This window comes from Pagrus pagrus (assembly GCF_965226575.1).
Source record: "Pagrus pagrus genome assembly, chromosome: 9".
NCBI lineage: Eukaryota > Metazoa > Chordata > Actinopteri > Spariformes > Sparidae > Pagrus > Pagrus pagrus.
The window spans coordinates 15,074,510-15,090,147 of NC_140193.1; the positions used below are offsets into that span (position 1 = coordinate 15,074,510).

General features: G+C 40.3%; 1 protein-coding gene across 1 annotated transcript in view; it reads left to right on the top strand.

The window, feature by feature from the left end:
- The window catches only part of galnt13 (polypeptide N-acetylgalactosaminyltransferase 13), a 45,461-nt gene that overhangs the window by 12,980 nt on the left and 16,843 nt on the right, over nucleotides 1–15,638 (top strand). The window contains exons 3-9 of the mRNA XM_084361170.1: nucleotides 4,516–4,684; nucleotides 6,712–6,878; nucleotides 7,743–7,950; nucleotides 9,445–9,615; nucleotides 10,325–10,442; nucleotides 11,751–11,931; nucleotides 13,898–14,037. Coding sequence (XP_084217296.1) covers nucleotides 4,516–4,684; nucleotides 6,712–6,878; nucleotides 7,743–7,950; nucleotides 9,445–9,615; nucleotides 10,325–10,442; nucleotides 11,751–11,931; nucleotides 13,898–14,037 — 1,154 coding nt within the window. The remainder of the gene's footprint in view (nucleotides 1–4,515; nucleotides 4,685–6,711; nucleotides 6,879–7,742; nucleotides 7,951–9,444; nucleotides 9,616–10,324; nucleotides 10,443–11,750; nucleotides 11,932–13,897; nucleotides 14,038–15,638) is intronic.

The following is a 15,638-nucleotide window of genomic DNA, read 5'->3' on the forward strand; positions in this document are numbered from 1 at the left end:
CCTTTTCACTGTAATTGCTTGGGATAAAGCTGCAGGCAGGGACACTGAATTAGATTGATTGACCCGAGGACAGACGGTGCCACTGTTTTCTTCCCAGATGATCGTGGTCATCTTTTATAATGAACACTCTGTCAGTGTGTGTGTGTGTGTGTGCTTCGGGCTTGAAAATACCACAGAGTTTGTTTCCTAAGGCTCATCTGATCCGTCTGTTGCTAAGCAAAACTATATTTGTGTGCGAGTGTTTCTAGACTTTATACTCAATTTGACTGTATCATTTCACAGATGGAGAAATTTGAAAGTGCTGATTGAGGGTGAAAGTGAAAATTTACAGTTATGAGGGAGCTAAATTGTTAATTTGAGCATGTGCCAAACACGTATTAAAGTCATATTATTTCAAACCCGATGCAATAAGTTTTTATAAGAAAAATAATCGGCTGCCTAATGTAGCGTAGAAATGCTGACATTTGGTATACGAATACTCTGTAAGATAAATGATTAAAAATGAGTTTAAAGGCTTGAAACAAAACCTTTTTGCAGGTAGGGGACCCTTGATGTATCCCCTGGTTGAATTGTTTCATCTGTGACATAAAGTACACCTTGAAACCCAGTGGTGGAAGAGAAAACAGGGAATGCAAGTGAAAACGGATGACATTTCCCACCTTAGTGCTTCCTAGTGGTATTATTTTTTCCGCTGCGAATCCGCAGAGTTGCCACTCAGCCTTCATTTTCCCGGGAGATTTTGTGCCCAGTGGCAGACAAAATAGTAGTAAAAGTGAGTTTTATAGAGCAAGAATCTCAACGCAGATGGTGTCATTATTCCAGAGCCATTACATTGTACAATCAAGAATTACTTCATGATGATATGTTATTGCAAAAAACCTGTCTATTGCCATTTTAAGTAAAAATAGAAGAACTCATTACAAATAAAACAGCTGAATTAAAAAAATTAGGAAAGTTCTTATCAGAAAAATCTACTTACTCTATATTATAAGAAAGAGCATTTTAATGTCGTCAATGTGAAGCCTATTTGAGATAGTTTGTATACTATATGTGTGTAGAAAAGTAATCGTTCCATCATACCATGTACTTTATGGATATCATGTATTTTTAACGCAAAAAGTAGGTTAACTAGCAGACAAATGTAAAAAAATGTAGGAAAGTACAATGTTTCTCTCTCAAATGTAGTGGAGTCGAAGTAAGTTGCTACTAAAACAGCATAAAATGTAAATACTCAAGTTAACTCCAAGTGCTTCAGTGCAATACTTGAGTAGATGTATTTAGTAACATTCCACCATTGCTGAAACCCCAAAATAAGCTTTGGCTGTGCTTTGGGCTAAATGCTAGCATCAGCATGCTAACATGCCTTTATCTAGCAGCCTGACAGACAGGCCGTCATTGCAATCCGAGCCAGGCAGCTAACGTTAGCATAATAAAGCTGTGTAGCCTACAAAGTAAAGATAAAAATAGAAATGACATGAAAAAATTCCAGTCGCGTCTGCAGTTTTGACTGAGATGTTCTTTGGCACAAATGGAAAACATGCCAATCATATTATTTGGACAACACTACACTTATATTTGACTACTGCATGTATCACATATGTGTTTATCCGGGCTTGAAAAATATAAATTTGTCATATATATATTTATAACTTTCAAGTTGTAACACAGAGATGTAGTTGTAAACTGGGAATGACAGTTTGCCTTATTTCAACATGAAATTTCAAAATTCACAAAGTATTCTGCTCTCTGCAGTTGTTCACATCTGAGAGTGCTGTTTCACACTTCATTCAGTAAAGCTCAAATATGTATAATTTTACATTTTTTAAAATAATATGAAGGATTAACTTGTTTATGTTGTGGTGAAGGCAAACAAAGTCAGGGCGAACAGGACTGGGGTTGATGGCTCGCTGGGATTTTTCTGAAAATTCACCCACATCAGAGGATTTATCTGAACCTATGGACTGATGGACGGTAAAGGCTAAGCATGTGTCTGATGGACACTTTGCTCAACCATCTAGCTGAGCTCTCGAGCTGTGTCCATCAGATTTAAGCCAGTGTCCAAATGGAGAGTGTCAGCAGCAATATAAAGAAAAGAGCAGGATCAGTCGAGGTTAACAATCCGGCCGACACCAGCTCGTCTCAACGAGGGGTCGTAGGGAATCCTCTTAGCTTGGGGCCCTGCAGCTAATGTGAACTGTGTGTCCCCCTTTCATGGAAATCACTGCCTTTGCTCTGAGAGATTATTATGAGAGAGAGAGAGGGAGAGAGAGAGCGCAGTGATAAATCCATAGAAGGTTATTTACCTCCGGGTGAAGGGAGCTGGCTCTGTGCAGCAGCTACAACAACAGCAATGCTGATGTGTTGCAGGCATTTGACTGTAGGAGCATCGAGCAGAGAAGACTGTGGTAATTCTAGAAAGGATTCTGCCCTCATATTACTTTTTCTTCTATTAATACATTCTCCCAAATCTCTGAATTCAAAACCTCCTAATAGATTAAATTAGAATTAAATATAGCCGCCAGTGTTCAGTGCTTAATACCCACTCATCCCGAGCCACAACAACCAGGATAGAGCTTAAGTAGAGCGCCTGCACCGTCTGTATTAAATGGCTTTTTCACATGCACTGATGTGTGAGGAAACATATTTTCTCCCAACCTTTAACAGCCGGGTGAGAGTAGCAACACATTTTGTGTGTGCATTCTGTAAGTGTTATGTAGGGGGATACGACATACTGCTATACATAGTACACAAGTGCTTTCAAAAGGGACATATTGTGCTCATTTTTATGTTCATACTTTTATTTTGTGTTACTACTTGAATGCTGAATACTACTTGAATCAGTCTGAAATGCTCTGTTTTTAGCTCCTGTCTCTTAAAGGCCACCCTCCCGAATACCCAGTCTGCTGTGATTGGTCAGCTCACACAAGCCTGGGCCAGCACCGCTAACTATGTTTCTCAAGCCCCCAGGAAGAGCGCCGGGCTTTGAAGCGAACTGTCATAGTGCCCAAAATGTGTATATACAACGTAAAACGACTTGTTTCATTAGATTCATGGTGTCTCTGGTCGGCTCTGTCAGTGTTTTTAGCTTCCAGTTAGCTTCACTTCTACTGTGAATGTCACCACACGAGCCGTTTCTTAACCAAAAACACCAGACGGCCAGTTTGACCATTTCTTTTTCTTATGTACATGTTATCGTTATCATCAGGGTCGTTATCTTCAAATGAGGCATAATGTTCACATAGTTACTTTTGACTGTCTCTCAATATTACAATTAGTCCACCATTGCCCCAGACTGGGAGTAGCCACATTAGCTGAGCAACATGCTACCGCCTGACTCAACAGACTGTCTCTCTTCTCCATCACTATATTATCAATTTCTGTTGGTGTCTTTCTAAATACATTAAACAATATAACATCATCTCAGTCAACATCGAACTCAAATACACCAATATCATAACACAGCGAGCTTGAATTTGCCAATGATGCTGCAAATGCTGATAAACTATGTTCCTGCGTCGTGTCCAAAAATCTCCGTTTCTGTCCATCCATACATAAACACTGAAAAACAGAGTTTCTGAATATCTTTACCTTAGAAGAAGTTTTCCAAAGTGTCTCCTAAAATGGCTGTATGTGTACCAAAGGCCAAAATACATAGAAAAAGCTTCATTTTAAAATGGCTTGTGGAATCCCATGTATTTTGAGGCAGCCCACAAAAAACTGACCTGGCTGTCTGATTTAACAGTTTGTGGGTTGGTAGACACAAGCACTGAAAAAGTGAGTTTTTCATTTAAAACGCAAAATGCCAGTTTGCAGCATGCTCTTGATCTGAGCTACAAGTATAGATAATTACACTTTACAGCGTGTACATGGGTAGAACAAGCATGCTTTGCTGCACTCTCCTTGGCTTTATGAGCCAGATAATAAACCCTGTAATGTCCACAACATAATTTGTACATCTGACAAAGGCTCGTTACTTTAAATAGACGTTCAACACGTAATTGTTTCCCTTCGTCTTGGACTAATTTTGATTGGATTAAGATTCCTTTTTTCTCAGAACAGCAGAAGTACATTTCTAACATTCTTCATATTTAACATTCTCCTTTACTGAAGCTTGTTGTCAAACCCGCACAATCTTTATGATATATTTTTATTCAACTTGTGCACTTTTAGTTCATTGAGTTCTTGGAAAACCACCACCTCTTTTTTCCTCCACTGGTTCGACAGGGCACACAGCCAACAGACTGGGTCAGGGAGGTCAGTCAGCGCTCATTACTCTCAATCCCATTTGTAGAGGAGATTTCGAGCATTTGTAATTAAGTGGGCTTTTATATCGTTATAGCGCTTCTCCTATTATTTCCTTATCAAAAATCGGCAGTATATACAAAGTGATTTATTTTACGGTGCAGTTTGACCTTAATTTCTCACCTCTTTTGTGAGAAAAATAAAACAATACTGGGTTTGATGTCTCATCAGATATCCTTTTCTTTATTCTTTCTTCCCCACGTTATGCTCCAGCGGTGATCTCTCGGAGCCACGAAGGTCCGGGGGAGATGGGCAAGGCGGTGAACATCCCCAAGGACGACCAGGAGAAAATGAAGGAGCTCTTTAAGATTAACCAGTTCAATCTGATGGCCAGCGACATGATTGCACTGAACAGGAGTCTGCCAGACGTGAGGTTGGATGGGTGCGTAAGCTTGGACGTCTTCCAGATGCATGCTGTGAATCACACTACTGACCCTCACGCACGCACGCGCGCGCACTTTCACACTTTCCAACAGAGCAATGTAACACTAGTCTGCAAGTCTGCCTGCAAACATACCTTTAATACCCATCACACATCCATCCATATTTTCTTTATCAAAAAGCTGACATTTTGGCTTCCTTATTTCTTTATTTTTTTGATTTTCTCTCCTTTAAGGGGCACTATGTAGTTTTGGAAAAGTAATTTGAACTCAGAAATTAAATATTAACAATATTAATGAGGTAACAATACAAAAAATACAAATATTTCTTCCATAACTGAATAAACAAGCTCTTCTCAGATGAAAATAAGGTCACCAGAACACTGTTTGTGTGTTTCAGTATGAAATTGCGTTGTCCTTTTAAGGTCCGTTTGTTTATTTAGTTTGTGTAGGCATTACATAATCAGTCAATGAAGATCTTTCTTTTCAGTCTTCTTCAAAACTACATAGTGCCCCTTTAATGTGCAAACTTTTAACGCCATTGACTTGAAACTGTTCCAGTATTCAGACAGACGTATTCAGTGGGTCAGCAGGGTTTATTTATCTTGACATAACAGCTTCAACAGGGTTGCAGACGGAGACTGTTTCTGCAGATTAAATGCTCTAAACTATCAAAACAATGTGACACTGATGATTAAAATCACTTTTAAACTGTTTGTTGAGTCCATTATATTTTATTGGTATTAATAACTTCGGCTAATGTGAAAAGACGCAGCTAATTATGGGCACTGTTTCAAAGCAGAATCCATCCAATTCCTCTAGTGTGTACATTAAGCCTGACATTTGGATGGGAGTAGGGTTTTGTTTACTGTCACTCAAGATCCACTTGAGCACTTAATGAAGACCCAAAGAGCAATTTGTTTGAAACATGAGCACATTCATCTCAGGCTGCTGATATGCGGTGGCATTCGCCTCTCGTGGAGACATTATCGTAGTGATTCATGTTTAAATATTCCATCTGAACGAGTTCTCCTCAGCACTTTCATTAAGGGGACACCGAAGGCCCTGCCAGTCACATACATTGTGAGAAATAGGCCACCAGGATGTCTTTTTTTCACACACGTTACAACATTTTTGTACACCACCCCAACTCGAGACTTTTTGCAACGTGGAGACGCAAATATAAAGATAATTTTCTATCATCATTTAGTGCAAAAGAAGACCTATATTAGGAGGAAAGGGGAATACTCAGCTGCACATCCTTCAGTTTTTCAGCCCTTTATGGCTCCGTGCTCCTTAACATAAATATTACATCAGCTTCATTACAGAACACACCTTAGCTTTGCAGAATTTCACCAGCTATGTGGTTAAAATTACCAGAGCCGTGCAGAATTGTCAGCCGCTGCCTCCGAAGGGCAATAACATTTTGTCTTGAAGGCAGCCTCCTGGCCTAGTTGTGTCAGTCAGCGCTGTCACTTTGAATAGACAGGACTGCACCAGCAGCGCTGTCTGCTCCGATGGCTTCTTTCACCCTCCGCCACCTCCCACCACCCCTCCTTCTGCCCTGAACGTCCACCTCCTCCACTTCTGTAACGCAGCTCATTCCTTATTCAACATCATCCGCTGCAACCGCCGTCCAAAGTTTGCCACATTCTCACTCTTTGGGTTTGACAGACATCTCGTCAAGCCAAGGACATGCTGACATGGCTGTCAACACTGGTTTTACTTTTACTGCTTTTCTTCTTGGAGATATTCGCCAGTAAATCTCATATGACAATGTTTCTGCATTGACGGCAGCATTGGATAGCAGCAAAACACACTCAGGTTCTCTCCTCAGACACTTTTCAGACAGTATAAAGAGCTGCAAGCGTAGAGAACCAGACTGGGTATCTTTTCAGGTTTAGGTATTAGGATATAAATATTATATTAAGGTATTAGCCATGGCTGAGTTTAGTTTGGATTAAAACATTGGTTGTGTAACTTTAATTTGACACACTTTTTTTTTTTTCCTTTCCTGTTGCTCCATCAGCTGTAAGACCAAGGTGTATACAGACGACCTACCAAACACCAGCATCGTCATCGTGTTTCACAACGAGGCGTGGAGCACCCTGCTGCGGACAGTTCACAGCGTCATCAACCGCTCTCCCAGACACTTACTGGTGGAGATCATACTAGTCGATGATGCCAGCGAGCGAGGTTGGTAGTCTGCACTCGAGCTAACAAGCAGCTGGCATGCAGTAGGTATCTGTCAGGGAGAAAGGTTTCGCTCTGGTCAAGCATACAGGACATACAGACATTTTGAACGAGGCTGGCAATCAATGTGAACAATGTGGAAATTATCCAGGCTGGACCAGGATCAGTGGGTCAAAAAGCTTTGAGCTTTTGTGAGCTTGTTTGGCAACCCACTCGCCAAAATAAATGTTGAACATTTTATTGCAAACCACAGATATTTTGAAAGATTGCATTTCTTTATGTTGAAACTTTAGATTCAGTTTTCTGATTTATATTGTGAACTAACCCAGACTTATGATCTGGTTAGGTTAAAGGTGCTATTTGTAAGAAAAGTTGATTTTTGAGTCTCATTCGTCAAGAACTGACACTTTGGGATGGCGGCCGACCCTCCCTATAATCCCAAAGCATCGGTTTTTGATGTGTTGGGGAACCCAGAGCCTCATTATTTGATTATTCTTACAAATAAAGCCTTTTAAGGCAAGAAAACCACTTAGTTATGGTTAGAAAAGATCATGTTTTGGCTTTAAATATCTGCTTAGGTATTAATGTCCTGAGGTCTTCTTAAAAAAATCTGGGTTTGTGGCCACAAACATAGCTGGAAAATGTCTCAATGAAAACATCCAATGAAGTCACGATTACAAACGTTGAAATGTAGTCTCGAACTGCGGTCACCGGCTTGACTTCAATGATCAAACTGCCAACATTTTATCCTGGTGACTGTGACTTACATTTGGCAAAGGCTTGACTGAAAAGGACGTTCATTTATATGTAAAACTCCTTATCCCACAAGTGCATTGTTGCTGAAAAATGTCTGATGTTTTGTTTCAGACTTCCTGAAGAAGAAGCTGGAGAACTACGTGAGGACACTGGAGGTGCCGGTGAGGATCCTGAGGATGGAGCAGCGTTCAGGTCTAATCAGAGCCAGGTTGAGAGGGGCAGCCGCCACCAAAGGCCAGGTCATCACCTTCCTGGACGCTCACTGCGAGTGTACCATCGGCTGGCTGGAGCCCCTGCTGGCGCGCATCAAAGAAGACAGGTGGGAGCACAAAACTGAATGTTTCAAATGTAATGTTGACATTTAAGGCACTGATATGAGACAATGAATAGTTTCTGCTAATGAGCTTCTCACTGTCGATCATTTTAATCTCGTGTCAGTCCTGAAGCACACATTAAATATACTGTTGTTATCACATTACACTTGAGTTGCATCATTGGAGGTTTGAGCCAAAGCTCTGTCTGAATATTGATGGGACAGCAGACTATCAGTTATGAATACAGTGCTCGAGTCTGACGCTGCTGATAGGAGAAGATAATCATTTTGCATCGTCCGCCTCTGCTGCTGCCTCGGAGGGAAACTAGGTCCAATTACTGTAGCTCTGTTTTTGTGTTAACTCTGCTACAACTATGCTGGTAAAGTCAAGATTAAAGAGGAAAATGACTTGTTTTACTCGCTACAACACATACACGTTTAGGGACAAATACGAAATGGAGATGTGGATGTTTTCATCAGCTTCAAAGTGACACAGTGTTTATGTGGCTGCTGTTATTTATCAGAGCATTAAGCTATCATTTCAAGCTTTGGCTTGCTTGTGAAAAACAACACAGGGCGAATCTGCTGCCTGTGAGAGTGACGTCAACAGATGGATGGATTGATAATGATTCTCCTGCGATCCATCTCTTATCTGAGGTCAGACACATTAATTATCCCTCAGGAAGAAATCAGTATCATATGACGCAGAATATTATATTATTGAGCCATTACACTTTTAGTGAACGCTGCTGCAGATGTATTGGTGTCTATAAGTATGAGCGCAGACTGAGATGAGACGGTGCAGGAAACAGAATTCACAAGATTGATGATGCAGGTTGTTACAGGAGGGCTGGTCGACATCATGTTTGTGTCTGTCGTATATACTGTAGATATGAATCATATCAGGATACCTCATATGTGTTCAAAATTCAACTTCAGCTATTACCAAAGTTTAATTGCCTATAAATATACCATTTATTATTTATTATGATGGTTATTATAAAGTGTTACCTTTTCAATACCTTGGTAAAGAGGCACTATGTAGTTTTAGAGAATAAACTTAATACAAACCCAGAAATATGTATTTTTTTTCCCATAACTGAATAAACAAGCTGTTCTCAGAGGAAAATAAACATGTGTGTGACTGCGTGACCCCCGAAAGAAGCAGGTTGTCAGCCGTTCATTACAAGCCACATAATCAGAACCTTTAATTAAGTACAGTACTGAGATAAGACAACTACAATTATAATTGGTTTTCAACAAAGCACATTTTAGAAATAATATAATCACATTAAATTGAACATAATAAGAAGCTTGAGAAAACAATTAATAACCTGATAATTATAATCTAGGAATAATTTCCAATTATTCAGGCATGTGAATATCCCTCACCAAACCTTTCTGTATATGTCACATATTCTTTTCAACATATCAATAATGCATTTTCTATATAATTGATGTCAGTTTTGAATCTTGCGCTTTATGTTTTGTGTCTCTCAGGACGGCAGTGGTGTGCCCCATCATCGATGTCATCAGCGATGAGACGTTTGAATACATGGCAGGCTCAGATATGACCTACGGTGGATTCAACTGGAAGCTGAACTTCCGCTGGTACCCTGTTCCCCAGCGGGAGATGGATCGACGCAAGGGGGACAGAACACTTCCTGTCAGGTACACAGAGAAGATATTTGTTTCCTCCTCTGAAGCTAAATCTAGATCATCTGTGACTGACTTTCCACTGTGTGTAATGTCCTTTGATTAAGAATTGACAGAGAGGAGGTCAAATTACACAGAAAAAGGTGAAGAGACACTTTTTTGTAAGTTTTAAAAGATGTTAGTTCTCAGTTTCTCACCTGAGCTGAGAATGGGTTTACGTGTGATGGCAGCAGGCTACAGAGAAGACATGGATAGCTAGATGTCTTCACAAGAACTCCTCTTAAGAGACGTGCCATTTTTATCTGCAGATAGAAATAGATCCTTTTCCTCTGTGTATCCCTCTGATGTAAGCAACTTCCTAAATAGCATCCTGATTGTTGTGTTTGTGCTCCGTTGAAGTCTAAGTATGCATGAGCTCATTTAATTTGGAAATTAAAAAAAATAGAAGCTCTGCTCTCAGTTGGCTTTTTTCTTTTTTTGGCAATTTGTCATCCGTATGCAAATCACTCCCAGCAACAAACAATATCCTAAATTAAAGGCCGGCGTTAACATAGAGCGAATTAAAAGATAGAGGTAATTACCCCTCCAAGGCTTTGTTTCAAATTGTCAAACAAATTGGTCTTTTATTATATTCTGAATGTTCCTCGGAGTTACACTAATAAATACCGCTCAAAGAGAAAAGGATTTGTTTGCTTTATGTCTTAATTGTTTGTGTCTCCTGCAGGACTCCCACCATGGCAGGAGGGTTGTTCTCTATAGACAAAACATACTTTGAAGAAATTGGAAGCTACGATCCAGGGATGGATATCTGGGGAGGAGAGAACCTGGAAATGTCTTTTAGAGTGAGTAACAGACCGGGGGGAGGATGACATCATGATGCTATCATGTCACGAGACTTGATTGACGTCAGTGATTACATGCAATTACATTTCTGTGTGTCCAACAATGTTCAAACCAGAGAAATCAGTAATTTTACTTAAGATAATAGAGTGTTTCATGTGCTCGTTATAACTTTTTAAGGAGAGGGTCAGAGAGTTTGGAGGGAAGTGGACAAACAAGACTAAACGTAACTTGAACAAAATGTTAATACATTTCTGCCTGACTCACATCAGATAGATTAGTATTTGCATCGGTGGTTGTTTAACATTGAAGACAACATCTCCCATGATTCCCCAGGGGGCTGCTGAGGAGTCAGTCTACATAATGTTGTCTTAGTAAATGCTGCAGGACATGAATCTTTTTGGTATTAATTAGAATGGCCATGATAACATATATAACATTTAATAACAACAATTGACACAATCTTACACTACAGCACACACAAAACTCAAACTTTAAATTTGGTCAAAGCAGCCCCAGAAACTACACAGTCAACAAAAAGAAAGAGATGAAGAGGGTGAGAGATTCCCCAGACTCCCTTATAAAACCGCTCAATTTTGTGAGTTGTTGAGTCAGGAGAAACTTTATTGAATTGTGAAATGATCTCTGTGACAAATTCTATATCATTTGGGCTTTCTTGTAAATTCAGCAGATGTTATACATGAAGTTAGTTATTTCTTTGTGTAAAAGAGACCTGTCTGTTTGTCCCAGTGGTATACATTTATTTCGTTTTGAGCAGGCAAGTGAGATCTGGTCACAAGCGGTTGTTCAAGATACATGTCAAGTCTAGGCATGGGACGATATGAAAATGTCAGGATTATATCTATTTTTACTGTTCTAGTGAAAAGAAAACCAAAGGATTTAATTATTACTCACATCAAAGTGTGTTTCCTGCCAGTCACATGGTGATTGATTTGCAGCTTCACATGAAAGAAAATAAAAATAAAACCAAAAAAAAATCCAGGTGTTAATAACCGCCTGCTCTCCTGGACTATATTATAAATGAATGCTTTCTTTTTAAAGGTAACATGTACAGTAGCCACTATTATCATAATTAGATGTTGAATGAGAAAACACATGAAATGGTGAATAATTTGACTGTGTTTGTTGGTATAAAACAAATATCAAATAACCCACTGACTTTGAGACAAGGGAACCATAAGTGCAGAAATGCTGACTGGTTTCTGGCTTTTAGGACTACAACCTACAACACTGTTTTTGTCTGCTTTCATGCCACATGCTATATCAATGTGCATTGAATGTGTCTGCAGATCTGGCAGTGCGGCGGCTCGTTGGAAATTGTAACATGTTCTCACGTGGGCCACGTTTTCCGGAAGGCCACCCCGTACAGCTTCCCTGGAGGAACGGGCCAAGTCATCAACAAGAACAACAGGCGCCTGGCTGAAGTCTGGATGGATGATTTCAAAGATTTCTTCTATATCATATCACCAGGTACAGAGCTCACCGTCTGGCTGTGGTTCAAATGCAGATAAAAACAATCCTCATGAACAGACTCCTCCGCTGTTATTAAATTTAAACAAATGGGTACGAAAAGGGAAGATGTCAGTTTTCTTTTATTCTTTATTCTCTTACATCCCTCTTCATCTCGCTCATTTAAGAAATTCCCTTTCACTTCTATGTTGGAATCAAATGCTGCTTTTGTCATTTCCAAACTGGGATTAATTATTTCCTACTTTCAGACACATTTTTGGTGCTTTTGAGTTTATAAATATGTCAAATATGATCTCCAACAAAGCTCAAACGCACATGGACAAACCAGAACAATACGACTGTGCAGATTGAGAGATGAGTACCCCTCCATCTGTCGACTTAGTAATATGATTATCCTTTAGCAGACAGCAGTGTCCCGGAAATCTCTGGTTAAGTGTTTTTAGATGCCAACAAACCTATAAGGGATCATCCGTAATCTGACGATCTTACGGCACAAATTGTGACCTTCTCCTCCACTCAGTCTGGCAGGATGGTGCACGGGCAGGTGTGCAGACTGAACCGGGCATTGTGATGGATGAGTCTCTTTCTGCGTATTGTGGCCCCACAATGACTGTCTTCTCCTCGAGGACATTAGGGAGGAATGATCTGGGCCACGCCGCTGCCAGACCTCACTTATTGGCACCGAGGAGCACAGTGTGTTTCTCAGGCTGGAGTTTGGGAGTGGCATCCGCTGATCCCATTAAAAGTGCGTCTCCCACCTCGTCCCCTCCTCTGCACTGGTGATTTCAAGATCAAAGAGGCTATTCATCATCTGCAACATGTGTTGCTCAGACCCTCTGGAGAGACGAAGGGGAAATAGAGAGCCAGAGGAGGATGATTGGCCTTCAGCTCGTAGCTTTTATCACCCAACATTTCTCTTTCACACAAGTCTAAGACGTTTGTATTGCAGAAGGTGCCGTTTGCATTGTCTGGCTCGTGTTTGATGGATAATTAACGCTCCAAGTCTTACATGTTGGCTGGCTTTTTCAAAATTATTGTATTCTATTTTCCCTTATTGCAATCACGCTCTTTCGTGATGAATTACCCCAGTGGATCTATCTTCATGCATGCTACGAGGCACTCTGGGGAGAAACCATCTGCCTAATGTGTTCGTAAGTGTCTGTGCCCAGTCGCTGCCTGATCCTTCCTCAGTCTTCAGTTGCATTGAGGCTGATGCATCGTGCAGTACCCATTTGGCTACAGTGAGGCACATCATAGCATGCAATACTCCAGCAATTGTTGCATTTGTGCATTTCTGAAGGAGATATCTGACCATTAGTGTATAAATGTGTGTATAAAGGGTTTCGTTACATGCCCTTCCTGTAGAAATTGGGTTAATCCTGAATTACTACATAGAAAGTCCTTCCATGACCACCCACATAATCTATATATTCAGGTAGGGTTGTCAGGTGTCTTTTTAATACAGGGTCCCTCTGGTGTTTAGTTTCGGTGGTGCAAGAAAACACGTCTGTCCTTTCAGTCCATTTCAGATCAAAAAGTCATTCCAGCTCAGCCAGAATTAGGGTGCCGTATTCACAAACAATCTGAGGATTTTCTCAGCGAGCTCCTAACTTTGCCTTTCGTTACAGCATTATTGCATTTGATCAGAGATGTGAGTGCATCTCATATGAGATCAACAACAAATGCCATTAATGATACACTAATTGCTTATTTTTTTATTTTTTTAATTAAACTGACCCAAAAATATAAACTAGGGCTACAGGATATGGTAAAACAATCATATTGGGATTATTTTGAAAGTTACTATGATTGTGATTTGACTCATGATTAGTGGGAATGGTATTTTTTAACATTACAGCATTTCAGTTAAGGTTTAACATTTCCATAAATTGTGCAGTCCTAATGTAAGTACTAACTGACAAGTGACACATGTGGCTGACTCTCTGTCCTCGTATTTCATCTGCAGGCGTGATGCGGGTGGACTACGGAGACGTCTCTTCCCGTAAAGCCCTCCGCGAGGCCTTGCAGTGCAAACCTTTTTCCTGGTATCTAGAGAACGTCTACCCAGACTCACAGATCCCAAGGAGATACTACTCACTTGGTGAAGTATGAGCTTTCTCCTTCTCTGATCTCCCTTAATGCAACAGATACGCTGCCTCCTTCTGCATTCAGTCAGATATGTCCTTGTGCTGTAAGCCTCTGGGTTGTGTTTTCAGAAAGACGATGTGATTGCTGCGAGATAAGTCAGAAAATCTCAGGACCCAGCAAAGGCTAAACGAAACGAGATAAAAACAAACAGCCCCAGCTATTGGTATCGAACGTGCATGATAAACAAACACAGGGATGTTCGTGCATTCAGTATCGATCCCAGTCACATGTTTACACAGTTATGCTATGAATGCTGCCTGGGTGAGGTAAAGCTCATGTATACAAAAATTAATTTAAAGTAGAATCAGTCAAATCTCTGAGGCAGGCTTATAAATTGTTAAGCAGCAAGTTGTGCTTTTTATTTTGAAAATATTGACTATCTCTTCTAGAAATCTGAACCAGTCGGAGACATATTTCATCAGATGATTACTCTAATAGCCAGAGATGGAACTTACAAAGCTGCTCCTTCAGAAAATTAAAAGGGGATTGTGGGAATTGTAGGATAATTTGCAGCTAAGGCGTTCATAGTTAATTGTTTTTCAAGATAATAAAAGTTCCTCTGTGACAAAGTTCCCCCTCACACAGAAAAAAAGGATTTTTTTCTAAGCGACCTGAATTTGCCTCTTGATGCCCTCGGCTCCGTGTCGACAGCAGTGCAGCACGGGGTAAAGCCTGCGCTGACATGCTGTCTGAGCGATAGACGGAGGCCATTTAAAAGTAATGTCAGTTGAAGAACTCATGGTCAAATGAGCTTGTAATCCTCCAACATTCATACAGCTGGAGGATGAGAGGATTCTTTTCATCGTGCTGCTCTGATGTACTGCAGCACAAGCCCTCTCTCTCTCTCTCTCTCTTCAGCCACTGCAGCAGCCCAGCTCCCAGCTTCCTTCCTCCAAACCAGACTTTCTCCTGACTGATTCTCATCCCCCAGAACACACAGTCAGCCTTTCTTTAACAGCTGGAACCATTAGGTTTTATATCACTTAATTATGAACGTTCTGTTCCTGCACGATAGGCATAATAAGTTGCTTCGGCAACATATAGAGCCAGCTCAGCTCTAAGCTCTGTGAATGTATCAGTTCATTAGAGAGCTGAGTCGACTGTAAAGTTAGTGGAAGATGTGAGTTTCTCAGGCTGTGCAGTCAGATCACTTCTCCATTTCAGTTTTAAACATGAAGATAATGAGTAGAAGTTGGATTCAAATAATTTAGTGACACAATATCTGTTTTATACATGATTTTAGAGCTGAAACTTAAAACTGTTTTTATTAACAATTAATCATTATGCCTATTAAACGTCCAAAATAATGAGAGATGTCCATTAAGGAGAACCGGAAACAAGCCAAGACAAATGAGAGAAGAGTAACAAAAAACAGGAGGAGCATTAACACCAGGAACGATGAGAGGAAAACAAAAGAAGGGAACACAAACAACAAAAAACAAACAAAAATGAATAAATGAAGGATATAATGTTCGGCTTAGATTGTGTAATTGTAGTATGCATGCGTGTAGGTAGGTGTGGGTGGGTTTCCTGTGAAAAGGATCTAAAAGATATAGTAG